The sequence below is a fragment of the Antechinus flavipes genome, chromosome 6 (genome assembly GCF_016432865.1).
Source record: "Antechinus flavipes isolate AdamAnt ecotype Samford, QLD, Australia chromosome 6, AdamAnt_v2, whole genome shotgun sequence".
Taxonomy (NCBI): Eukaryota; Metazoa; Chordata; class Mammalia; order Dasyuromorphia; family Dasyuridae; genus Antechinus; species Antechinus flavipes.
Genome location: NC_067403.1, coordinates 165,161,637 through 165,188,995, shown reverse-complemented (window position 1 = coordinate 165,188,995; position 27,359 = coordinate 165,161,637). Strand labels below are relative to the sequence as shown.

Below are 27,359 nucleotides of genomic sequence, written 5' to 3'. Positions count from 1 at the left end.
ATCTTTCCTCAGATATTTAATAACTATGTGGTCTCGGGCAACTCATGTAACCTGTTTGCCTTAGTTTCTCTTCTGTAAGGTGAGGATTGAAAATGGCTCATACTTCTTAAGATAGTTGTAAAGACTAGGATGGGGGAGAAAACTATCTCTACTTCAAAGAGCTTACCTTCTAGAAAATGTTATAATCCCAGCCCCATCCTTCAGAGAAACATCAGCATTTGTGCATCCAAAAAGCAATCCCTGAGATCAAACTCTCTTCTTCCTTGAGCAGATGCGAGGAATCCGCATTTTAGGGATATAAAACCCACACTTCTCATGTTGGCAACGATATTAATTCTTGTCAAGGATCCATCAAAACAAGAGAAATCAGTCCTGAAACAATCAAATTATTGTTTCCTGGAAAAAGAGCTTGTCGATCTTGCAAAATAAAGTGTGAGTTCACGTGCACATACACATACACTCCATCTGGTGCAGTTTTAAGCTTTTAATAACAGAAAATGACACTAGGGCCTTTGGGACTCCACATATAATATATAGATATCTATAGACACATACAAATGTGGATAAATAGTTGCCAATTTTTTTCTAACAGATCCTAAAAACCCAATAATTAGATACTTATTCCAACTTCTACCCCAATGAGTTAGATAACCAGAGACTGGCTGGCTACATCCTCTCAAGGTTTTACAGGTATCTCAGAGAATCTGTGGGTACTTTGTAAGTCTGAAGTGCTACTGGTGCAATCTCTCCAATACCAAGTAATTTCTTTAATATCATCTAATGAGCACTATTTATTATCTCAATATCATCTATACTTTTAATTAGCACTCTAATATTGTTTAACCAATACCAATTAGCTTTTACCAAAGAATATTTTTGGGGAAGACAGAGCAAAACCAGACCATACAAAGCATTTGCCTCCTCACCAGGAGACAAACTCTTTTTTCTTCCCCACCCTGATCCCAGGGGCGAGAAGTCTGTGGCCAAAATATAAAAATCCTGGGTTTTCTATATACATTTGCTATATCGTAATATTCAACAAAGATTATGTTTGCAGAATTGCATCGTGATCTAAAGCCCCCTTTCAGTTTCATGACTGCCCATTCTTGCGGTTTCTTCAGGACTCCAACCAGAATTTTGCTAACTGTATGGAGTGAGACAATCATTGTTCATTGATCAGAAAGGTGTTGACATTGATAACTGATTTGTGAATCCCAAAGCAGTATGTGATTTACTGAGATGCTTATAGAATGGTATCAAAATAATATCCTAGGGTCCACTGCAATGTTTTCCATTCTGGCTAACAATGGTGCAGAGAATTCAAATGTGAGGGACAAGGTTTGGGTGACTCAACAGGAAAGATGGATTGGACATTTTGGCAAGTGTTACTTCAAGTGGTGGTAGAGGCTAATGTATTATTCTTTACTAATTTGTAAGACTGTAACCAATATCATATCTACAAATAAGTCTGGGATTAAAAGTATTGACCAACTTTTAATTTTGCTCAAGGAAATGGAAAAAAAATTCTATCACTGTAATAGGAATAAATGGATATCCAAAAATTATCATGAAGGTGAAAGGGGGGAAGAGAAGAGTAGTTGTGTTGATAAAGAATTGTGTTTAATATAATGCCAAAATGTGCTAATTTGGCATTACATTATGAACATTTTCCCAGGCAGATTTAAAATAGCCATAATTTTGTAAAAATGGGAATTTTTAGATAAATGGATTATCCTTAAGTTTCTTCCTCTCCTTTTTCCTAATGCTACTACCTAGATCTCTCATTAAGGCATTTGTTGCAGAAACAGTGGCTTCCCATATGGAGGTAGTAGCTAGAAATCTGGTTCCAAAAGTAATCTTTACAACACAATCTTAATGTAAATACCAGAGAGACTTTAATATCCAATACCACAGAAAGCCATCAGATTCCCATGTCATTCTGCCATCCCACTCTCAACCCCCAAAGCCAGGCAAGAACTATTTGAAAATGGCAATGGTTTAACTGAATCTTGAGTGCTACTGCTGGCAGGAGACATTAGCTTGTAGCTTCAATGGTCCCATTTGTCCCAATGTAGCTCCCATTTTGGGAAGGATGCTTTTCTGGGGGATTTTATCCCACTTTAACTAGTGTTTGAATATGAACTTATTTGGTGTAATTGTTTTTTTTTAAAAAGGGGAGAGAAGAAAAATTAGAGGGGTGCTATAAAAATTCAATTGTCTCTTTGGAAGTGCTTAGTAAAAATTGGCATGTTTCTTATCCATTCTCTTGTTGATGCCGGACACTAGCTTTTTTTCTTTAATGTCATTGTCTTCTTTCTTAATCATATACTTCTCACCCCACTCAACCTTCATATTTAGAGATATTTAGGAAATGTTCATTCTGCACTCACAGCTCCTTTTCTTACAGAATTTGCTTTGGCTTAATTGTCAAATTAAGGAATGGAATATACCTTAGTATAAAGGTCACCCACAAAAGTTCTCCTGTGGGATGATGGTGACCCTTAAGTCATATATTCTGGTAGCTCCACAGGCCAGAATAACTCCAGCTGAAGGTCTCCTGAGGATGCTTCACTTGGAAGAGGGTCATCAGCACACTGACCACAGGCTGAGCAATTTTCCTGTTATAACTCCTAAAGACTCTTTACTAAACAACTTTGGTATTAAGAATCTAAACCAGTGAAATTCTTCGTCTTCCAAGGGTCTAAATATATAAAGCTTTCTGATTTTAAAAAATGGGGAATTTTTCTTTTTGGTTCAGACCTATAATTTAATTACTGTGGGCAACTTTCTTCAGAGAAATTCTCTCCAACAAAGCAAAAATAAAAGATTCATCCATAACATAAAAAGTATTGAAAGATTCATGTGGGCAAACTGTACTTCAAAAGGTGACTTACCCAATGCTACAAGACAGCAGGATGTGACTCCCTCTGACTGCTGGAGTAGCTCTGTCCTCAGCCCCTGCTGCCAATCTACTCTGGCCTCTCCTTTGTTCTACTGGCCACTCGAGGGCATCTGTACATACTGCCTAGCATGATGAGCATTTGGATTGTAAATGACAACGCAAATCAATCAGTCACTAGGGTCATAAATAAATGAGCAGGGGAAACTGGTTTTTTAGTACTTTTTTTCACATTTTTTATTAATTAAAAAAATTTTTTTAATTAATCACAATATGAAATATTACATGAATGCACATATCAGAACCGAACTGGGATAAATAGTACTTCTACAATGTGCATTTCTTCTCTAACAAGTCTGAGGGAAATGATTCCTTTACAACGTATTCTTGATCTTAGGGATGATGTGCCAAGTACTAAAGCCTAGGATGATACTGACATTAATATTTCTTAAGAGTTAAAGGTTAAAACCACATTTTTATTTTGCACCTTAATAACAGGTAAGATTATTCAGGGCCATTGTCAGATCCATGGAAATTACAAGCTATATCCTAATGAGAACATCAACACTTGGTTACGCAAGGCCTGCGAGAGATTTTCATTCTTAATTTTCTTCTTTACTACAACCTAACAACAGACTTTTGGCATTCTTATATGTGATAATGGATACACTTTGGTCACCACTAAATATTTGCTCCCATCACCATAAACAGGACACTGTAGAAAGATTCTAAAATCGTAGCACATTTTCAAGAAGTGGTTTTGGAATAATGAGACTTTCCAAATGACTTTTCCAAATTAGCATTCTGCTAATTTGCCAGCTAAAGCAAGCAGACAAATAGTCTCCCTTTTTTCAGTAATTATACCTATTGCACTTAGCACCCTAACAGCAGAGCAAATATTTTAGTGATGCACCCTCTCAACAACTCCTATCTTCATAATTTTTTAAAAATAGGCCTTCATCTCATTGACTTAAAATTCCCTTTTCCCTTTCCCTTAAGGACCCCTGCGGAAGGTGATTTGAATATATAATTTTCCTTAGATGTGCGATTTAATCAGTAGAATAAATCCAGAAAACAAGAGCAGAGGTACAATTTTGAAAAATAGTTTTGATTTCCTTTCAAAAAACAAGAAAACCTCTTCCTCTAAGTTGATGAAGGCAAAAACAGTTCATTGAAAGAAGTGATGAGGTTGAAATAAGACTTTTCATCGTCTGTTAATCCTGCATTTCCAGGTCTCACTACCACCGCCACATGGACATCTGCCTCTTCTGCAGCATTAGCCTCTGGGGAAATAAAACAAAACCATACCTTCCTTAAAACTGAGGAGTGAACAATAGGAATCAACTGTACCTGAATGTCACAATTTAGATTATATTAATTAGCATATTAGACAATTGTAAAGAAGTGAAAAGGGGCTCTCATCATCTTGACAAAACAAGATATTTCTGCCTTTTTCTCCACTCATTTCAAATGCAAAAATGAAGACAGGACATCTTGAATGGATCTCAGGACAAAAAGGGAGAAACATTCAGGGAAACCATGGCTTGAAGTGGAGGGAATTTAGTACTAAACCTTGTTCTTCTGCTACTCCTTCTAATGTTATTCTCCCAAAATTGAATGGGCTTCAAAGATTTCAAATTACCCACTGGTCTCTCCTTTCCACCTCCTCCCCCCAATCAAAAATTAAGAACAAAAAACACTTCCTGGCTAATAAGAGCCAGACATGTATTCTCGGGCCTGGCACTACAATACTGAAAGCAGGATCTGCTTCAAACTCATCACTTATGACTTCTTCCTTCCAAGCTCTTAGCTTGGGTCAACCACAGCAAAATTTTGAAAAGCTTCTGGGCAGTGTGGCAGGAATCAAGAAAGCTTTGGCCTGGGATAGAAAGGTGGAGCTTGACCTAGTTAAGATTTCGATGAGCTACCACTCTCCCTCCTCCCTAAAAAGAAGTGCTAAAGAGGTAAAGAGTAAAACAGGCAATGAATGCACCAGTCACTATGGATCATGGAAACTCAGATCAGATTTTCCCTCATATGAGACAAAACTTTGGGACTTGATCTTAATAGTTTCCCAACAGGTTCTGATAGAACTCAGACTGGTGTTAATACTTACACCATCATACTAGGACAAGGAGTTGCCTTGGATGTTTTTCTGCAATCTATAGATCCCATTGTTTTCAACAAATTCTATATCCTGTGACCTTTGAAAAGTGTTCACCTAAAGTATTTATAAGATTTATAAGAAAAAGAAGAGGCCAAGAAAGAGAAATGCTCATGGAAATAAAGAAGATAAGTCATTCAATGGGTATATAACACAAACACATTTTTAAGTCAGTTCAACAAATGTTAAATATACAAGAATCTGCTAAGTGATGGATAAACAAAGATAAAGTACCCAGCACATGTCTAAAAGGACATTACAATTTAACAAGAGAAAGAAGTCTAAGGCAGAAAAATGATATGGACAAAGGATTGGCTTGTAGCTCTTCGGACAAATGTAACCAACAACACAGAGAGGATCTAAGCTCCAATAAGCCACATATGACAGGAGGATTTCTTTCTCTTGTGTTATCTAATCTTACTTGGAGAAGGGGGAGCAGTAGGTTGCTAGGTATCTTCATCATTTCAAGAGCATAGAATAAGGCTTTGAGGTATTTAACACATATTTATTGATTTAAACTTTTATTTGCCCTACTTGTCCGTCCCTTATGGACAAGGATTCTGGCCAGCTGCAGGGACAGGGCATTGTGGTCTAAGTGAAGAAAAAGAGGGTCTCAATGTAGAGAACAGACAGAATCAGCCCTGTCCTAGAGTAAATCTAACTCTCAGGAGGGTCTCCCAGAAGTCTGAGGTTCCTTTATCTAAAGTTTATTTGCCCTAAATCTGTAATGGGGCTAGAACCAAATCACTCTTAAATAAGCTGGTAACTTGAAGCTTGGGAAATGTGGTCATTTATTTTCTTTTTTAAAGACTATGTCTGATTTCTATCCAAAAAGGGCTTACAAGTTGATAGAATTAGAGTTGAAGTGACCTTAGGGGTCAGCTAGTCTAACTATCTTATTGTACAAGTAAAATTATTCAAAGCAACGTCAGCCAACCATGCCTACTGCATTCCCCAGTTTGGGAGGAACCCCTTCCTTTTCTTTCTCTCTCTCTCTCTCTCTCTCTCTCTCTCTCTCTTTTTTTTTTTTTGGGCTGAGGCAATTGGGTTAAGTGACCTGCCCAGGGTCACACAGCTAGGAAATATTAAGTGTCTTGAGACCAAATTTGAACTCAGGTCCTCCTGACTTTAGGGCTGGTGCTCTAACTACTACGCCACTTAGCTGCCCCACCCCTTCCTTTTCTTAAGAAAAGTGAAAAAGTTTGGGCCTTTAAATGACCATTCCCCGAATTAACCACTCTAATTCTCCAAATTCAACATACAATTAAAAAAAAATCAAGATTTTTCCTACTCCAAGCACATAGAATATTCAGAAATGAAGGTTTATGGCAGCTATGTATCAGTGAGATTATAGGAAGATAAGTTAAACACTTGTAGTCAAAATGCAATCAAAAAGTCAGTGTTGGAGGTGGAAACTAGCCCTTCAAAATCTCTGCTCCAACAGAAGATCTAGAATATCACAAGATTGAATCCTGATGGGAAATTACAAGAAAAAACCCAAATTATTATTATTATTCTTGCTACTGAAGGTTTGAATGGGGGGAGAGAGGTCAGGGGACCCTCTAGGAGCACACTGTTCAGGTCAGCCCACTGCAGAGTGAGGTGGAGAGAAGATGGCAACATGGGCCAAGTGGCAGCTCTGAGGCTCACTATCCAGCTCAAGGTACAGATCCAGGGCAGACTGAGAAAGGGACTCGCAACTAGAGCTGGCATTTTGAGGCAAAGGGTAAGTGGCACGTCTGGCACAATATACTGATCTAGAAAGGAATTCAGAAGTAACTGGCAGTGATATGGCTTGGAATCCAGAGTGGAATAGGGTCTTAAGCCCAGCTCTTTGCCTAGTCTGAAGCCAGCAGAGGAATAAACAGGACAGAAATCCCAGATGAAAAGGGAGCCTGCAGTTCTGCCCATCTAGGCCAGCAGTGTTCTCCAGCTGGCTGACTGGAAGCCGGGCCTGGAACTTGCAAAGCTCAGTATAGAGGAGAGCCATCTGATCGTGCCTTGGCTCTGACCACTCCGGAGCACTAAAAGATTGTAGGTCCTCAGCGTGACTGAGGTCTGGGAACAATACTCAATACTCTAAAAAAGCAGCAACCAAACTGGCCCAGATCTTTTCACCAGAAATATTCAGAGTCCAATTCTAACATCAACACCAGTTGGGAAGGAGACTGGAAGGAATAAACCACAACAAAAACAAGCCATGTGAACAAACTACAAAAGCACCATGGTGATGGGGATCCTCAAGTCACAAGCCAAGAAGATAAGAATGCTTTCAAAACATTTACAAGCAAAGTCTCAGAAAAACGCAGCTTGGGAATGAGTCCATCCATCACCAATATTATTCAATATTGTATTAGAAATACAAGCAGTAAGAGAAGTAAAAGAAATGGAAGGAATAAGAATGGGCAATGGGGTAATACCACTTTCTCTTTTTGAAGATGACACAATGATATACTTGGAAAATCTTAGAGATTCAACAAAATGAGTTGAAATAAAAACTTTAGCATAGTAGGTTATACAATAAGTCCATATAAATCATCAGCATTTCTATGTATCACCAACAAAACCATCCAAGAAAAGATTAGGAGATATGCTATTTTAAATGTTCCCAGCATCATGATCTCCAATCACCCTGATCTGTATCTGGCTACTTGGACCCATATTGCTTGGGAGGAGAAAGTGAGGCAGATGATCTTGCACAGCCCTTCCTTAAATCCAATTCACTTGCATGTCATGGCAGCATCTTCCTGATATCATGATCCTCTTCAAGAACAAAGGACAAAAGCAACACCACCACGATATAATGCATGGCTGTATACATGCCAAAACAAACCCAGGGACTACACAAACATAATTAGAAAACATTTTACACGAATAAAGTCACATTTAAATAATTGGAGAAATAGTAATTGTTCATGAGTGGGCAAGGATCAATAAAATAAAAATGACAATTCTACCCAATCTACTTATTTAATACCTTTCCAATTAAATTACCAAAAATTATTTTATTGATTTAGAAAAAGATTAAAATTTATCTAGAAGAACAAAAGTTCATGAATATCAAAGGGATTAATGAAAAATTGTAAAGGAAGGAGGTTTAGCAGTATCAGATTTTAAGCTATATATAAGGTGGTAATTGTCAAAACTATCTGTACTAGCTAAGAAACAGAAACATGGATCAGTGAAGACATATAATACACAGTAGTAAATGATTACAGTAACTCTTTGTTCGACAAATACAAAGATTTAAGTTTATGGGGAAAAAAACTCACTATCTGGCAGAAATTGTTGGGAAAATTGGAAAGCAATGTGACAGAAACTGGGCATAGATCAATTACCTGACACCATTTATTATGATAAAGTCAAAATTGATGCATGACCTAGACATAAAGGGTGATATTATAAATAAATTAAAAGAACATGGAACATATTACCAATTGGACTTACAGATGGAAGAATTTATGAATAAAGATGAAACAGAATTATGTGGTGCTAAAATGGATAATTTTAAGTTGACAAATGGTCAAAAGATATGAACACACAATTTTTGTATGAAGAAGTCAAACTATATATAGTGATATAAAAATGCTGTAAATCACAGAGAAATGCAAATTAAAATAACTGAGATACCATCTTATACCTATCAGATTAGCTAAAATGATAAAAGGGAAAAATGACAAATGATGGAGCAGATGTAGAAAAATGGGAACTCTTGTATATTGCTGCTGGAACTGTGAACTGATCCAAAGATTTTGGAAAGCAATCTAGAATTAAGGTCAAACGTGTTATAAACTGTGGATACCATTTGGCCTAGCAATATCACTATTAAGTCTGATTCTCAAGGTGATCACTGAAAAGAGGAAAAGAATCTATATATTCTAAAATATTTGTAGCATTTCTCTTTGTAGTGGCAAAAAATTAAAACTTGAGAAAAGGTTTATCAATTGGGGAATGGTTGAACAAATTGTGGCATATTATTATGATGTGACTAATATGCTCTAAGAAATGAAAAGCATGTTGATTTTTAGAAAAACATAGAAAGATTTTCATTGAAATTATGAAGACGAAAATGAGCAGAACCAAGAGAATGTTATATACAGTAATAGCAATATTGCTTAAAGAGTAATTATAAACGACTAAGTTATTCTAAGTACCATAAATACTCAAATCAAGTACAAAGACCCTATATGAAAGAAGATGCTATCTACCTCTAGAGAAAGAAGTGAAAAAGAAGTGCGCATAATATGATTTTACACACACATACATACACACACCCCTCTGGGTCAAATGTTGGCCTTCTCTACTGAGAAATGAGAAGGATGGAATTTGAGAGACAGTTGAAACAAAGTATAACAGAAAAAAAAATAATTTAATTTAAAAACAAAGAAAAAGAAATTCATAGCTTGGGTATGCAAATTGGACTGGAATTTCTGGAAGATGTGAAGTAAGCATTTAAAGAAAAGTGTAAAAATATTTAAATAAATTAGAGTATTAAAGGCAAACTTCTGAAAGAAATGAGAGCTGGGTAGAAAGAATTAGAAAAGGAATTAACAGTTTGACACAAGAGGCAGAAAACCTTGCATAAGCAACAAATCCCTTGAAAATTCAGATGGATTCCAAAAAAGACAATTAACTCCATGAGACAAAAAAATATTAAAAGGGCAGCTAGGTGGCACAGTGGATAGAGCACCAGTCCTGAAGTCAGGAGGACCTGAGTTCAAATCTGGTCTCAAACACTTCATACTTCCTAGCTATGTGACCCTGGGCAAGTCACTTACCCCTGATTGCCTCAGGAAAAAAAAAAAAAAAAAAATTAAAACAAAAAACTGGAAGAAAATATGTCATCTAACAGCAAAAACAATCATTTCTGAAAAAGGAGCAAGAAGAGAAAAAAAATTCAAGAAGCTCTATATAAAATTAAAGCTATGACCAAATACACCCATAGGCATCATACTTCAAGAAATTTGAAAAGAAAATTATCCAGACCTTTTAGAACCAGAGGGAAAGGTAGAAAGAATATACTAGGTGTCTCCTGAAAGAAATCTCAAAATGAAAACTCTGAGGAATATAACAGCTAGAGACAAAATACTGCAAGCAGCCAGAAAGAAAGAATTAAAATACTGAGGAGTCATAGTTAGGATCACACATTATAAAACAGCCACTACTATAAATTAATAGACAATCTGGAATATGATATTTCAGAAGGCAAAGGAGAGGGACTGACAGTCAAAAATAACTTACTCAGCCAAAATGATGATAAGGCTAGAGAGGAAAGATGGATTTTAATGAAAGAAGAGGATCTCCAAGCATTTGTGATGAAAAGACCAGAGCTGCATAAAGACTCTAAAGTTCAAATCTACAAGTTAAGAGAAATATAAAAAAGTAAATATGAATAATATGATAAAGGATTAGATCAAGTTAAACTGCTTATATTCTAATATAGGGAGATGATCCTCATGTCTTCTCTGATCCCTATCATGACTAGGGATCAGAAAGAGAGTCCAAAGCTTGGGAGTGGTTCTGTTATGTCTTGATGTTATTAGGAAAAGAATGGAGAAGGGAACAGGAATACATTCGGGAGGGAAGGAAAAGAAGGAAGATTAGGAAATATGATCTCACATAATCAGCATGCACAAGTAGATATACCTGTAGAGACAAGCAGAAGGGAATGGGAGGAACATCTAACTCTTTACCCTCACTTTTCTTAGAACTGGTCACAGGAGAGAATAGACACACACAACGAGACACAGAGTTGGGTACAAATATAAATCAGAATCAACAGGGACAAGGAGAAAGGAAAATTAAGAGGGAGTAGATGAATTTAGAAAGGAATCTTTCTACATTTTCATTGAATTACTCTGCAGACCCTTGGCAGCTTGTGATCCACTCCCCATTTCATACTTTTAAGTTCTCTTTTATTTCCCTTAGATTTGATTTGCTACTCCTTTCCTGAAAAGAAATTTGGGAAAGATAGTTGGGAGTTGGAATCAAAAATAAAATTAGACTAAGGGATATCAAAACAAAGTCTAACTAAAGGTAGACAAAAATATTCATGGCTCTTTATGAGATGGTAAAAAAAAAAATTAAGAAGTGTCCAATTGGAGAATGAATGAGCAAATTATGGTATATAATGCAATAGAATACTATTGTGTTGTGAGAAATTATATGAAGAAGATGATTTTGAAGAAATTCTGTAAGATTTGAATGTATTGATGCAGAGTGAACAAAGTGAACAAGGAAAACAATAATGTAAAAACAAACAACTTTGAAAGAAATAAAAACTCTGATCACTGTCATGAACAACTATGATTCCAAAAGACTAATGATCAGACATGCTACTCACCTTTTGATAGAGAGGTGAAGCACTCAGTGTACAGAAAGGGACATTTTTATTGGATGTGGCCAAGATGGATATTTGTTTTGCTTTTATTTTTCTTTTGTACTCAAGTAGTGGTGGGAGAAGAAGGAAGATTCTTGCTAATGAAAAATACACATATTTTTAGAGAAACAAGTGTTAACTAATAGGCTTATGGGATTGACTAAGAAAAAAATATGTCTTCAAAAAAGCACCATTTTCCCCAAGTCACCATACAATAAATTTTAAGGCTTTGAGACACTCCACACTTCCACATCAGAAATTTATTCAAGTAGTAGAAAGAGAATTCTTTACCTATACCTAAAACCCACTTAACCTGCTTTTCTACTTATTGCCCTACCTTATATGTTGACCATATTTATGAATGCATAGTGTTTAAAAACAAGAAACATATTTGACCCATTTTATGCTGAAGAAAGAAATCTATTGTTATGTGCAAACTAGCAGAACAGGTTTTCTTAAAAACTGAAATTTACCATTTGTCTTTTCAATAAAGCAACAGGAACATTTCTCTCAAGGGTTCCCCAGGCAGACATCTGTGTATGTCCTTGTATTGCATGGAAAAATGCATTGTGTAATCTTTCCCCCAATCCCTGTCTTCTTCCCCAATTTCCCAGGCTATGCACTCTGATTAGAAAGATGAATGTATCCTTCAAGCCTCCTCTATCCTCCTCACTTTTAACACTTCACTAAAGTCCATTGACTCATCTTATCTTCCTCATAAATATATGAAAAAAGGTGACATCTTCCCCCCGCCCTCCTCCAGCCAGCTCCTCTGTGAGAAATGAATTTGAATAGCTTCCCTGCTAAGCAGAGAAAGGTCTTGTTTGTGCCAAGTCATCAAAAGGGTGAAAAGTATGGTCAAGGGGAAGCAATATGTTGACGATTTGGGGAGATGTATCCCTGGGCCTTGAAGATAATGCATGCTACAGTATGCAAGGAGAGAAGCTAATCAAAACTAAAAATTACAAATGAATTAGTGAATTGCTGTAACCCAAAGTAAAAATTCTGGCATCAATGCATATATAATTAAATTGCCTCTCCAGACACAGAAACCCTAGCTAGTTTATTTTGTGTCAAATATTTTTGACACAAAATAAACATGGAAGTACTAGATAGCTTAGGGTGGGAATTAAAAAAAAAAGTTTGAGGTTGTCCAAACATCCACGACACTCAAGAATGTTAGCCAGAGCAAGGCATCAGAAAAACCTTGGAAGTTTCAGAGTCCTCAGTAGGAAAGTACTCAACTTTTTTTTAATGAATGTTAAAAATGGTCTTTACACATAATTGGAAAAAAAATATATAATATATATTTTTTTAATTTAGAAAGCATTAGTGTGATCCTCTTACCCCTCCCCCCCGAAATAAAGCCTAAAAGATTTTCTTTAGAGCAGAAAAGCATAGGAATATACCAAAATTAGAACCAAGAACTTACTCCCAACTCCCAGATTCTTTTCATTAAAGGTTCCAAAAGTAAATGAATTTGGGTAAGATTCTTTCTAAACTTTCATTGAAGACCCCTGGCAACTTTCCACCCACTCCTCATATACCATACTTTTAAGTTCTTTTTTCCCTCCCTTAGATTTGCTACTCCTTTCCTGAAAGGAACTAGGGGAAAGATGGTTGAAAGTTGAAATCAAGAATAAAAAAAGTCAATATTCCATAACTGTACACTATAAGAACTAACCTCAGTGGTTAAACAGATTAGGTTTTTAAATTTCTTTGGACATATTTGCATTAATTTACTAAGACCCCTACAAGGTGAAACTCCTTTGCAAGTATATGAAGTTCACAATGTCCCTCACAACATCGGTATCTAAAAAGGAGAAGAGTTACCTCGGGTGACGTCTGTCAGAAACAGGATGTTGTTGGGGGAACAACCAATGCTCGTTGCAATTCTCCTATAACTTTCACTCTCAATTTTATGTCCAATCTTAGTATCAAAATGGCCATCAAAAAGCTGGATGGAAGAAACAGAAATGGAGACAACATTAAAAAACCAAGATAAACGGGGGATAATGCTCCCTTTAGCTCAGGAGTAGAGCCCAACTTTAACATAAAGTTTAAAAGTCAAGAAATAGTCTAGGAAAATGAGCAAACAAACAAAAAAGAACCTAACCACAGAAAGTTATTTAGGGTAACAGGGGAGATCAAAACACAAATTCAGAAGAAGACAAAAAAGTCAAAACTGCTCTATTCAAAACCTCAAAGAAAGATGTGACTTGGTCTTGGACCCAAAAAGAATTCCTAGAAAAATTAAAAAGAGATTTTAAAAGTCAAATAAGAGAAGTGCAGGGAAAACTGGGAAAAGAAATGAGAATGACATAAGAAAATCATGAAAGAGTCAACAGTTTGGTAAACAAAAGACAAAAAATTACTGAAAAAAAGCAATACTTTAAAAAATAGAATAAGCTAAATATTAAAAGAGGCATAAAATCTACTGAAGACAACTCATTAAAAAGTGGTCTGATCTACTCCATCTCACTATTACCTGGGACTGCAATCCAGAACAACCTATCAGTTTGATTGCTGTGCCAGTAAAGCTCCCTTCTGACCAGATGTCTAATCCCTGGCTCTATGAGCCCAGAATTCCAGAAGCCGGCTGCTGATTCTCTTGCCACCTCCATCCCCCAGATTGGGCAGCCTGGGCTGGACTGAATTCTATTCTCACCCTAAATGAGACAGACCTTTTCTGCTGCTTTCTAAATTGTCATGGACTGGAGAATTGTTTCACCCCGTCCTTTTCTTGGTTCTACTACTGCTCCAGAATCTATTTTGGGGGAGGAAAATATGAATGAATACAGACAAGTCCCTATCTTTACTCCATCATCCTGGTTCCAGGTACTATCCCCTCAACATTATTTTAAAGATGAACAGATAAGATTTTTTTCTTGTACAGCATGATAAATGTGGAAATGTTTAGAAAAACTGCACATGTTTAACCTATGTTGGATTACTTGCTATGTATCTAGGGGAAGGGAGTTGAGGGAAGAGAGGGAGAAAAATTTGGAATACAAAATTTTGCAAGGGTGAATGAAAATTTTTAATAATTGCTTTTAATTTTCAAAACACATTGCAAAGATAGTTTTTGCAATGTATTTTGAAAATAAAAAGCAATTATTAATTTTTTTTAAATAAAATAAAATAAGTAGTAACCCTAAAGTCAGGAGGACGTGAGTTCAACTCTGGCTTCAGACACTTAACATTTCCTACCTGTGTGACCCTAGGCAAGTCACTTAACCCCAACTGCCTCAGCAAAAATAAAATAAAGATGAGCAGATAGAGACCCAGAGAAAGCTAATCAACTGATCTAGAATCAGATCTTTCAGATTTGATTGCTCTATCCACTACATACTAGGTGGTTATTATATGCTGGCTTAATATCTGGGATCTTTCTTACATAATTTTGCACTGTGTCAGAATGAAATGCAGACTGCATCTAAAATGTTGGTACTACAGAAACCCATTCTTGGCCCTCCCCTTGCGATGAATGCCAAGCATAACCAGTTTGCTACTCTTTCTTCCCCAAACCTCGAAAGGCAGCTGTGAAGGCAGCTCTCCAAATTCTGGTGAGTTTTGTAGTGCTGCCTTACACCATGCAATCATCCACAACTTGGTAGTTCAAAGGAAAAAAGCAGTTATGTGGCTCACCTCAAGAATGTCTCCTTCTGTCGAATAGCCAAAGAGCAGCTTTTGTGCCTCAACACTCCCTGAAGAATAAATGTATACCTTCATGCCTGCTTGTTTCCATTTTCTGATTGCAGGAACTACATCTTCAAAAAACCTAGAAAAAAGAGACAATTGAGAATGTCTCTACTCGTCTTATCTCTCAATCTGAACCAGGGTACAAGAGGTTTCTTGGTAACAAAGAGCAGGACAGTCCTTTACAGCCAAATCTTTCCAAGGGTCCCTATGTATCAGAATTAAGTCTCTTTATATATAGTCTTTCTCTTCCCCTCTCCATTCTATTCTATTTTCTCTCTCCTCTTCATACCACGAGTCAGTTGCTGACTCTCTTACCTAGCTCCATTTACCTAACCCTCACAACTAAAACTGAAGACTAAAGCTGATATTCTTTATTACTAAGAGAGCTCCTTTGTCTCTTACTCGGGTCATATTTACTCTTTACACAACTCTGATAATCATATTTTCCAGGTTGACAGTAGATTTAAATCATGTAGAGGATAAGTAGCCACTACAGCCATCCAGATGGACAGCAAGGAGAGACCTTTAGTTCATGCCATATAAAGGATTACCTAAGCTCCATCTGGAGCCAAAAGGTATAATTGTGATGCTGCAGAGAAACAAACTTAGGGTCACCATGTGAAAAATATTTCAGAAAAACTAGACTTCTACTCTAGAATGGTTTATCTTGAGAGGGGATGTATCCACTACTATAGATAGTTCACCAGAATCCACTACTATAGATAGTTGACCACTTGCTGGATATATATGGCAGAATATAAGTTTTCCCTACAATTTGAAAATTCTGTGAACATGGAAAGAGTGAAGGAAAAACATGTAATTTAATTAAAGCAAATGAACTAAAAAGCAGAGCAACAAGGACTATTAATTCAACATAAAAATCAAACATCTCCATTTACTCAAGAGTACCTAAAGGCAACATGATACGATTACTAATGTTCCCAAGGATGACTGGAGTAATCAAGGAAAGGTACCACAACATTCAGCACACTTTATTTAAGAAAGTGAGGAAATACGAACTAAATGGCTGAAAAAATTTCCATAGTAAACAGTCACTATAAAGAGGCAAACTTTCATTTGTAAGAAAACCCTAAAAACAACTCATTCTTCAAGGTTTTAGTATAATAATGTTATATTTCTATATTGCCTTTTTGGGGGGAAAGGGGAAGAGGGAAGAATACCTTTACATTTTATCATCTCATTCGAGAGTTTAGAGACCAATTCAATAAATGTTCCTTAAGTGGAAGGCCTTGTGGTGGATGGGGAGTCCCCAAAGATAAAGACCTTAAGTACCTAAGGCCAGAAATTTCCATTCTTTTGAGCTCCACATATACAGATAAGTATATACAAGGTAATTTGAAAAGAAGAGAACCCTAATAACTGGGGAAATAGGGTGGGATGAAAGGAAGACTTCTAAAAGTAGGTGGCCCTTGAGCTAAGGCTAGGGGACCATCTGGACATGGGTGGGAGTAAAGGAGAAAGAGGCCAAGTTCAGAAAATACTGAAGAGTAGCTTCTGATCAATGGAGAGTATATAAGGTGGACTAAGGAGGGTAATGTCAAGGAAGGCTTTAGGTGACAGGCCAAGGAATTTATATAATCTCACTGCAGACATCTTTAACAACTAGCAGTAACCCACTTTGCTCTATGTCCCTTTGCTTCATTTTTCTTGGATTCATTCCTCTCTGTGTACATAATGCTCTCTTAGTCAACATGTACATTATCTTTCAGTCCTCTTTTATTCACTTTTCCTACAATAGATGTAAATTTGTTTCCTTCACATTTCATATACTTATTTTTAATAGTATTATAATATTCCACTAGATTGATTGAATGATTAGAATGATTGATTCATTCCACAAATGATGGATCATTTAGGTTGCTTATAGCTTGGGGCCATTACAAATTATGTGGTTATTGAAAAGAAAATGTTTTTCCCCCCTTTCAATTAACAAAAAACATTTTTACAATAATCAGATTAATGGGTTAAAAGTTCTGATTATTTTTTAAAGTCATGCAGTATATTATAGTAAACTGCATAATAGGAACAATTGGTTTTCTAAATTTTTAAGTCTTCTAAGATTTAGCCAAATGTTCTAGAGGCACTTAAAAATATTTGTCAAATAAGTATGCCGGTCTCTCCTGCAAAATAAACCCATAAATTTTGTTTCAACAGAAATATGTTTCTCCACAAACTCATGACCATGGAATTTTGTTTACTTTTCCCAAGTGAGTAGGTGTAAGACCAAAGTTATTTTAATTTCGCATTTCTTTAACTTGGAGATGTAGAAGTGATCATTTATAATTTATCTTTTATTTATCTATTCATTTATCCTTTGACCATTTCTCTAGTTAAAAAAAAAAAAAAAGAGATGAAAGAGAAATTCCATTTGAGATAATTACAGAATGTAAGAAATACTTGACAGTCTCAAAGCATACAAAGGAACTCTATGATTAACTATAAAGTCACTTTACACATAAAAGCTCTAAATAAATTGAGGAAGATTAATTGTTCATGTGTAAGCCACACTAATATAATAAAAATGACAATGCGCCAAACTTAATTATTCATACCATATCAAATTATCAAAGAATTCAATTGTTCAGCTAAAAACAATAACAACAAAATTCACCTAGAGAAACAAAAGGTTGATAAATTCAAGGGAAAGAATGTAAAAAAAGGTACCAGAACGCTAACTATACTACAAAGCAGTAATCACCAAAACAATATGATACCAGTTATAAAACAGAAGTTGAACAACAGAATAAACTAGGAATAGTTTTGTTGTTGTTTAGTCGTTTTGGTCTTGTCTAACTCTGTGACCCCACTTGAAGTTTTCTCGGCAAAGATACTGCAGTGATTGTCATCTCATTTGACAGATGAGAAACGTGAGGCAAACAGGGTCACATAGCTATTAAATGTCTGAGTCCAGATTTTAAGTCAATTAAGTCTTCCTGATTCCAAGTAGATTTCTTTACCCATTGTACAGAGGGCTGAAACTCTGAATCAGACAAGAGAGCACATAAGGCTACCTATTCGATGTGAGACAATGGCTCTATTAGCATATATTTAGATGATGGCTCTCCTCCCGATTGGTGCTTGCTGAATGTTTGGTAGTGAGGCAATCATAGGTAAGGATTGGAGGGTGAAGGGAGAGAGTCAGAGTCTCTTGGCAGCAGGACGAGGAGTAGAAAGGCTGGAGACTCTGGACTCCAGAATCCAGGATACATCTTTGGCATGGGGCAGCTTGCCTGCCTCCTTCATTCTCCCTCTAAAGACCAAGGACTTTGATTTATCCTGACTCTGACTGACCCTGAGGCCCTCCTGCGAGCTAGCCGATACTTTACACCACTGCTCCACCTATCTGCCTCAGACACAAAACATACAGAAGCAAATTAAATCTAATAGTCTAGTGTTCAATAAAACCTCAGTCTCCAACTATGGGCAGATCAAAATTAAGTATAGCCAACATCTCATGACAACATTAATTCCAGATGGACACCTGACTTCAATATAAAAGGTTTTATCATAAACAAACTATGGGTAAAAGGATGAAATTTTCCTTTGGATTTAGAGACTTCATGACCAATGTACAGAAAAGCTCACAGAAAATAAAATGGATAATTTTGATTGCATAAAATTAACAAGTTTTTACATAAACTAAACACTGCAAGTTTGTTACTTGAGAGGAAAAAATTTTTATAGCAAGCACTACATAGTATACATAAGAAATAAAAGCAAACTTATAGGAATAAGAGCCATTCTTCCATTGATACATGGACAAAGAGTGTGAATATGAAGTTTTCAGAGGAAGAAATCCATGCTATTAATAGCCATATTTTTTTTAAAGTACAAAATAATAATTAATAATGAGGAATATCTCTGAGGCTACACCTCATGCTAATCAAGACAGGCAAAAATATCAAAAAAAGGATAATGACATATTGGAAGGGCTACCAAAAATACATATTAAAACACAATTGAAGGAGCTATGAATTGTACTAGGTATTATAGAATGAAATTTGGAACTATGTACTTGAAATCACTAACTACACTGTACATACCTTCTGATCCCCAGCTATAGTTATCAATAAGCTTATACTCCAAAGAGATCAAAGAAAGAAGTAAACATGGAAAAAAAATTTTTTTTGATATATTATAAAATGATGAAATGGAATTCTGGGAGAAGAGATACCTGGGAAGCCTTGAATAAAGTGATTCTATATGAAGTGAAAATGAGAATGATTTATACAATAGCAACAAAAGTACAAAGACAAACAACTGAAAAAGTTGAGAACTCGGATCAATGAAATAACCAGCCTTGATTTTGAAGGGGCATAACATCATCTCACAAAAGGTAATGAATCAAGGTGGAGGAATGGGGAAGCAACTGAACCTTGCTTCATACTAACTCATCTCCAAAACAATTTAGAAAATGTACTATTCTGAATTCTGATTAGTAAAAACAAGGGAAAAAAATCATGAGTCATTTTTCCAGTTCAGGCAGCTTAGGGAGACAGACATAGATATCTGGCCAGGTTAACTGGCCAGGGGCATGGGCCACAGAACCTTCCACTACCCAGTGTTAGAAGATGAGCCAAAAGGAACCGGAAACTGAGTGGATGCCCATCAGTTGAGGAATGGCTAAATAAGTTATGGTACAAAAATGTTATGGAACATTATTGTTCTATAAGAAATAATCAGCAAGATGATTTCAGAGAGGCCTGCAGAGAACTGCACGATGATGCTAAGTAAAGTGAGTAGAACCAAGAGAACACTGTACACGGCAACAGCAAGATTATGTGATAATCAATTCAACAGATAGGTTAGAAGAATGAACAAACAAAAAAACTCTAAAAATTTGAATTGGCAAGACAGAAGTTAATGTCTCCATGAAACATCAAGAAATATTAAAAGGAAAGTTGAAAAACTGGGGGAAAAAAAGTGAAATATCTTACAAGAAAAATAACTGACCTGGAAAACAGATCAAAGAGAGAAAAACTAAGAATCATTGAAATGCTGAAAGCCATGAACACACACAAAAAAGCCTAGATACAATATTCTAAGAAATCTTTTAAAAAAAAATTGTCCAAATATCTTAGAATCAGAGAAGAGAATAAAAATTGAAAAAGTGTACAAGTCATATTCTGAAAGAAATTCTAGGAGGATTCTGAGAAGATGGCAGAGTAGGTTGCTAAATTTCAAGTTCTCCAGATTTCTTTCACAAATAGAAAAAATTTGCACCTCAAAGTGAACATAGGTTAAAAAATCAAGAAGACTTGAGGCAGAACAAGGGTCCCCCAGATACAACCCAAGAAGATCTGAAGAAACACCCCAAGCCGGGGAAATGTAAACAATTCCAGGCTAAATCTGTGGTTTTTGCCACAGACTTTCCCCTCAGACTCCACCACCCCTTCACAAGTCTGAGTCTAGGAAAACAGAGTGAACCTCAGTTGATCAGGAAGGCCCGGTCTGGCTGTGCTACAGAGACTTGGCCCTGGGAAAGATGGAATCAGCACCCAGTGAGTGCACAGGTGGGGAGTCAGGGTCGCTACTAGCTCATCTTAAGAGGACGACAGTGGAGTAAAAAGAGCTTCTGCCCCAAAGCATAATGTGAAATGGCTCCCTGCCCAGAGAAAATTTATCGAAGAATTCAAAAAAGTTGAGACACTGAAGAAAAACTAAAAACATAAAATAAAATAAAAACCATCCAAGAAAAACAAGATTATAAAAAAAGTTAACCAACTAGAAAAGGAGATATAGTCTCATAGATGAAAATAACTCTTTGTAAATTAGAATTGGGTTTAACTTAGATTAGATTACTTGCTGTCTAGGAGAAAGGGAGGGAGAAAAATTTGGAACACAAGGTTTTGCAGGGATGAATGTTTTAAAACAAAGTATTTTATTTTAAAAATAAAAAGCTACTGAATGGGGCAAGTGAAGAATTTTCAGAAGACTATAGGATAGAATTGGGTATTAGGGCTAAGTTTCAGGAAGTCACGTGATCCCTATTCCCAGAGGGCTGTAGGACAGAAAAGGTCAAACCTTAGGTCTAAGTTTCAGAAGTCTGTGAGTCCCAGGAAATGGACAACATTTTTGACCACTGGTCAGGTAACTTCCTTTTCAGTCTATCCAATGAATTTAAAAGTCAACAGGAAGGGGGGGTGGGGTGGTATACTCCCAATTTTTTTGCTATATAATTCATTTTCCACTTCTGTCATGTGCCACACACCATGCTGGATTGGTCTACTTGGTATGTTTGGCCCGCTTCTTGCAAGAACTTAATAAATGCTTTCTGTTTGTAGTAGTCCTCTGAGTAGTCAATTTGGGAAGGGAGGTCTAGCACCTCCAGCTTATGAGGGCTCATCCGGGATCACAAACCTTCCTGGAGAGAGGGCTGTGGGTCTGATCAAAGGCAGGCGCCTGTTGAGAGATTTTTTCTCCAACCTTCGAGATCAGACTTTCAGACTTCCAGCTACCCTCCATGAGCAATAGGCCTGAGGCAGAGGCACAAATGAAAACAGAAAGCAGGAGTAAAGTCTCCAAAGCCCGAGGACAAGAGAACAGTCAGGTAACTTGTGTGCCCAAAATCCAGGGCTATTTCTGAGCACTGCCTGTGCCCTTGGGCTGAAGGAGATCCTGGGATCAGGCTTGGTGATACAAGGAAAGGGAAGTCTTGATAAATGGCACAGAGCAGCGGGGTTCTGGGTGACTGCTGGATGGGGGCCACCCCTCTGGGCTTGGGGATCTGAGTCGAGAGATCAGTTCTATGTATTACAGGATTTCAAGCCATGAGATTGGAGCTGCTCTCCCCAGAGGGAGAGGGGAAGGCGCAGTCCATACTCAAATTTTCAGAGTAAAAATCTGAAATATGAATTACCAGAGTATAGAGAGAAAGATAAAAAGGAAATGATGAGATACATTGCTGTTTTGTGTGGGGATGGGACAAACCTTATAAGTCATTTTTGTCTGTGTCTATAAAGAATGTCTTATATCATGTCTGTTCTATGGACTAGATTTTGTTACCTGGAAAGAACTAAAATGCAGCCAGCAAGAAGAAAAACTTTTATGCTACAGTTAGAACACTGGGAAAGATTTCTTAACACTCTTGACTCCTACCTTAAAAGGGAAAAAGCCAAATTTTTTCCTGTGGACCCCAGCTCTGGCCAAGTTGGGGGGTATAGAAATAAAGTTAGATAATTAAAACTGCTAAAATGACATCTTGGTGGATTCCCAAAGTTTTGAAAGTAATGATTGGGAAGTTTAGCAATTGGTCATTTTAAAACTGCAAGAGATTGGGGATAGTTCCAGGAATGTGTCCCATTCTGAAAGAAGGCAGTAAAAAACAAACAAAAGAACAAACTAGATAAACCATGACATTTTGCTAACCATTCCTTGACTCCTATCTTGTCCGGAGTCCCCTTCTGCTCCATTGGGAGAGCACCCTCTCCATAACCCTGATCACTCAGCACACTCCACTCCCTGGAGTCCTGAGTGTATTTCAGTTGTGGGGATTGCTAACAAGATCAATATAGCCCGAGTTCCTCTGTTTGCCAAGTTTTCTTATCTCAAATCAGATTAAGAAAAGAGAATGCTAAAGAACTGTAAGGAAACTCAAATTCTACCTGACCTGTAGAAATGGGGAAAGCAGCAACAGACATGGAGCTCCACATAATCTTGCCCAAACACTTCCACAATGCAGTTTTGGGAAGCGGGGATGGAGTGGAGATTAGACTACATGGTTAGCACTTCCCAACCTTTAATTCCTCAACTCCCGCTCCTACACTGTCTCATAGCTCCAGGAACAAGATCCTGCTAATGAAGGGGGTATTTTCTCCCCTCTTTTTCCCCTCTTCCCTTTGTCTTATGTAAATCTGGGTCCAGACTGCTTGAGGTGGGAAGGATGTGACAATGGCCCTGAGTGCTGTAGTTCTATGGCTGCCAGATGCCAATCTGTTCTGTGATGACAGGATTTCCAAAGCAAAGAGTGGGAGTTGGTGGAAGCGGGGTCTCTGCTCATTGTTTTAAGCAGCACTTATTCATTAGAGTAGTTCAAAATTTAGCCAAGTTCAAGAGTAGCTAAAGTGGGTCCTGAAAGCTTCCACTGATGGGCAGGTATTGGTTCTAAATGGCAGGGGGCAGATTACAGTTAGTACTGAAGAGGACCAGCCTGAAGGCCCAGATCACAGAGATGCCCTAGTGGAAGAAATATATATCAGGATTGGGGTGAGAAATCCTAAAACTGATGAAAAAGAGAGGGGACTGAATGGGACCAGGTGAAGAGTAGGAGTTTAAGCCTAAGTTTCAGGAAGTTACATGACTCCCAGGAAGTAGAGCTTTGTTGTCAAATCCAATGAATGTAAAAATCATTTGGGGTGGGAGTACCCACATCTTTTCTGCTATATAATCCATTTTCCACTTCTGTCATGTGCCACACACCATGTTGTAATGTCCAGGTAGTATGCTTGGTCCACTTGTTGCAAGACCCAAATAAATGCTTTCTGTTTGTATCTGGAGATACTTCTGAGTAGTCAATCTGGATAAGGGAGATCTGGAACCCCAACTCACACATTATGAAAGAAAAGAGAATTAAAGAAAGGAAAGGAAAAGGGGAAAGGGAAAAGGGAAAGGAGAAAGGGAAAAGGGGGAAGCAAAAGGGAAGGGAAAAGGAGAAACCAGTGAAGCTACGAGAGACCAAGAAATAATAATAATGAAAAAAAGGCAAAAGAATAAAAAAGAGAACAAAATGTTTCTTCTAAGAAAAACAACATATCTAGAGAACAGATCAAGAGGAGAAAAGCAAAAACCCATAGGCTACCTCACCCTGGGAGTGCCACAATGCTGGTTTTCAGATAACAATTTATTGTCAATGATAACAAAGTTTCTGAGACAATCTAAGCCACGGAATTTGATAATGGGGTGCAACTCTACCTCTTAACCCCATCTGCTGGCAGCTCCATCTCTAAGACCACTCCTCAATTCTACCTCTTAGCCATAAAATTAGCATATGGGTGACTTGAAGCATCTGATTTTTCTATCTTTTCCCTATAAATTTATCTTCTTCCTCTTGGTTCTTTGCTAAATTCTTTTGGAATGTAGCCGTCAGACAATTAGCATTAGGATTGTAATAAACTTTGCCCCTTGACTTGGAAATGGGTCTGGGCTTGCAAATCCTTTAGAGCTTCCTCACGACACTGGTCTGGAACCCCAACCTTTTGGGAATCTCCTTTGAACCCCAACAACTGAAAGTTGTGACCAAAAAAGGAACTTTGATACAAATAATGTAAGAAATAATCCAAGAAAACTGTCCTGGAGTGATACATAAAGGGAAACAACAAACAAACAAAAATCCACAGATTACCACCTGAACAATTTGTGGAAAACACAAAGGAATATTGCTGCCAAATTTCAAAACCTCAAAAATCAAAGGGAGAATTTTGCAAGAAATAAGAACAAATGATTCAAATAGACTGGAGTTACAATGAAAATTCCACAGAACTTATCAGCAGGTCCTGGAATTATATCTACCAACAATCAAAAGAACTAGTTCTGCAGCCAAAACTATCATATTCAGCAAAATTATCTATAATATTGAATGAGAAAAAATGGACATTCAATGAACATGCAGATTTTCTATCAACCAACTCAAACTCAATAGAAAATGTAACATATAAGAGCCAAAATCAAAGTTAATTTCAAGAAACTTAACATGGAAAAATTGTTTATGCTTTTTTTAACATGGAAAATAAATATATATGTTTAAGATTAACATGAGCAATAGAGTAGCTCAAAAGAAAGATGCGAGCAGAGTTAAGGAAAAAAATAGCAATCATGTTATAAAAATGTGGTGGAAAGGAATAGGCACAAGAGGCATCAGAGGAGGAAGGAAGGCTCATAGTTGTGAAAACTTACTCACATTGGGAATGAGTTAAATAGGCAACATCACATACATACCATAAAGGGTACAGTTCCCTCCAAAATCTATAAAGAAATAAGGTGGGAGAGATACGCGGATGGGGAAGCAAAGGGTGAAGGCAGAAAATAAGGAAGGAATCCATGGATGGAGAGAGAGGTTAAGTAATAGTAAGGCTAGTTCTGGAGCAGAATTAAAGATACGTGTGTATATGTATGTGCATGTGCGTGTGTGTGTCTATACACACACACACAAATATATCTTTTCTTAACTATAGCCTGCTGGGGGGAGGTAGGGGAAATGAAAGGAAGAAAAAAAGGAATAAAGTAAAAAATTTGCACAGCACAGAACAAAAGAACAATTTCCAAGGAAGTAAAGAAAAGACACAATGGTGAATATAATTGCTTCTACTAATATTTATACTTTTTTGAATTAATAATTCATTGTTATATATTTTGAATCTTCCCAGATGTTCTGCAGGGCACACAACAATGTTCTGTTTTTGGTTTGTTTTTTGTTTTTTTGCTGGCAAGTGGGGTTAAGTGACTTGCCCAGGGTCACATAACTAGGAAGTATTAAGTGTCTGAGGCCAGATTTGAATTCAGGTCCTCTTGACTTCAGGGCTGGTGCTCTATCCATTGCACCATCTAAGTGCTCCACAATGTTCTGTTTTGTTTTGTATTCCTCTTCTGTTTTTTAATAAATAATATACGTATATAAAAAAAGAAATTCTAAATGAAAACTCCCAGGAATATTATAGCCAAAATCCAGAGTTCCAAAGTGAAGGATCAATCACTTTAGGCATCCAAAAAATAAAAAAAAAAAAAAGGAAAAAGGAGAAAGAAAAAATAAAATAAATAAAGAAATACCAAGAAGCCACAATCAAGATTATAGAAGATTTTAGCAGCCACCACATAAAGGGATGGAGAACTTGGAAGATAATGTTCCAGAAAGCAAAGGTCACAAATACATTAAAAAAAAAAAAAAAAAAAAAACAATCCAGTAACTTGGAATACAGCAGATAGAAGTGTGGCCTGTTTTAATGTTAGGACTTCTTTATGACCACATAGTCTATTTTAATGAGGAGGTCTCTCTATGAATACTTCTATGTGCCTTGTTTCTTCAATTCATTTATTCTATTCCACAATTCAGACTGGTTTGGTGTTGATCCTTTTTTAAACCAAATTACTGAGCGTGCTGAGAGGAGCAGGGGAAAAGAGAAAATCTGGAGAAAGCAAACTGGCTTGTTTAAATTAGGGATAAAAAAGGGAACCTATTTGCAGATCAAATGCACCTGGATAAGAAACAAAATAATTCTACCATGAGAAAAGACACTTTTACACTGGAATCCATCCAGAGTAGAGTGACAAGGATTGTAAAGGATGGATTCAAGATAATGAAATGAGATCAGGTGAAGAAGAAAATGGGACACGTTTGGACTGGAGGAAAAAAAAAAGAGGAAGAAGAGGAGAAGGGGGAATGAGACAGGACATTACAACTCTCTAAATATCCAAAGAAATTAGATTGATTGTACTTGCCTTCAGAGGGCAGAACTAAAAGCCATAAATAGAAATGGTAGGGTCAAATTTAACTTGAAATAGTTAGCGCTACTGAAAAGTAGAAAAGCTGCCTTTGAAGAATTCTGAGTGCCTTCACTTAAGGTCCTCAAGAAAAGGTAGAATAACCACTTAATTTTTATGTCACTTAAAATATCATGGCTTCAATATAGACAGGTTGGACTAAATGGCTTCTGATATTCTTTCCAACTCTGAGATCCTATGACTAGGTGAAATTAGATTAATACTAGTTAATTTCAGAAAGTTTTGCAGCCTTGTTTTATCCCAAACCCCAAATAGTTCCTATTCTGATCATATGGTGTTATTTAAGCACTCAACACAATAAACATTTTTTCCCTCCCACTACCAAAATTTGCATTTCCAATTGGAGTGAAAAAATATATTACTGTCTCTGCAGATACCATTAGGAAGGACAGCTTCAGTATGTCAAAAAACATTCAAATTTAGAAGGGGGAAAAATCTGTAATGAGGAAGACAACCTATACATGACAGGGAAGGGAGTTATGGTACAGGGAGTAACCAAGATGATGAATATAAAAATAGGACAGTCCATTGTCACAGCTGTGGACAGGTGGAAAAGAGTCAGGACTCAGAATCTGAGAGACCCCATGGGTCTCAAGGACTAGTAGCTTAGTGCCTTCCAGGCATGGTTTCTAATAGTTCGATTTGGAGAGTGTGTAGGGGGGAAAGGAGGGGGGGAGGGGGGATTAGCAGCCAGAGGAAAT

The 27,359-nt window shown here is 36.9% G+C and overlaps 1 protein-coding gene across 4 annotated transcripts in view; it reads right to left on the bottom strand.

The window, feature by feature from the left end:
- Positions 1-3,110: 3,110 nt before the first annotated feature.
- The window catches only part of ENOPH1 (enolase-phosphatase 1), a 38,459-nt gene continuing 14,210 nt past the window's right edge, over positions 3,111-27,359 (bottom strand). For 3 of the 4 annotated variants that reach the window (XM_051964742.1, XM_051964739.1, XM_051964740.1), the window contains 4 exons: positions 15,091-15,223; positions 13,276-13,399; positions 11,407-11,540; positions 4,040-4,182 (listed from right to left, as the gene is read on the bottom strand). In XM_051964742.1, coding sequence (XP_051820702.1) covers positions 4,138-4,182; positions 11,407-11,540; positions 13,276-13,399; positions 15,091-15,223 — 436 coding nt within the window. In that variant the 3' untranslated portion in view covers positions 4,040-4,137. Of the gene's footprint in view, positions 4,183-11,406; positions 11,541-13,275; positions 13,400-15,090; positions 15,224-27,359 lie in introns of all 4 variants that reach the window. The other variant, XM_051964741.1, reaches the window with a different exon arrangement.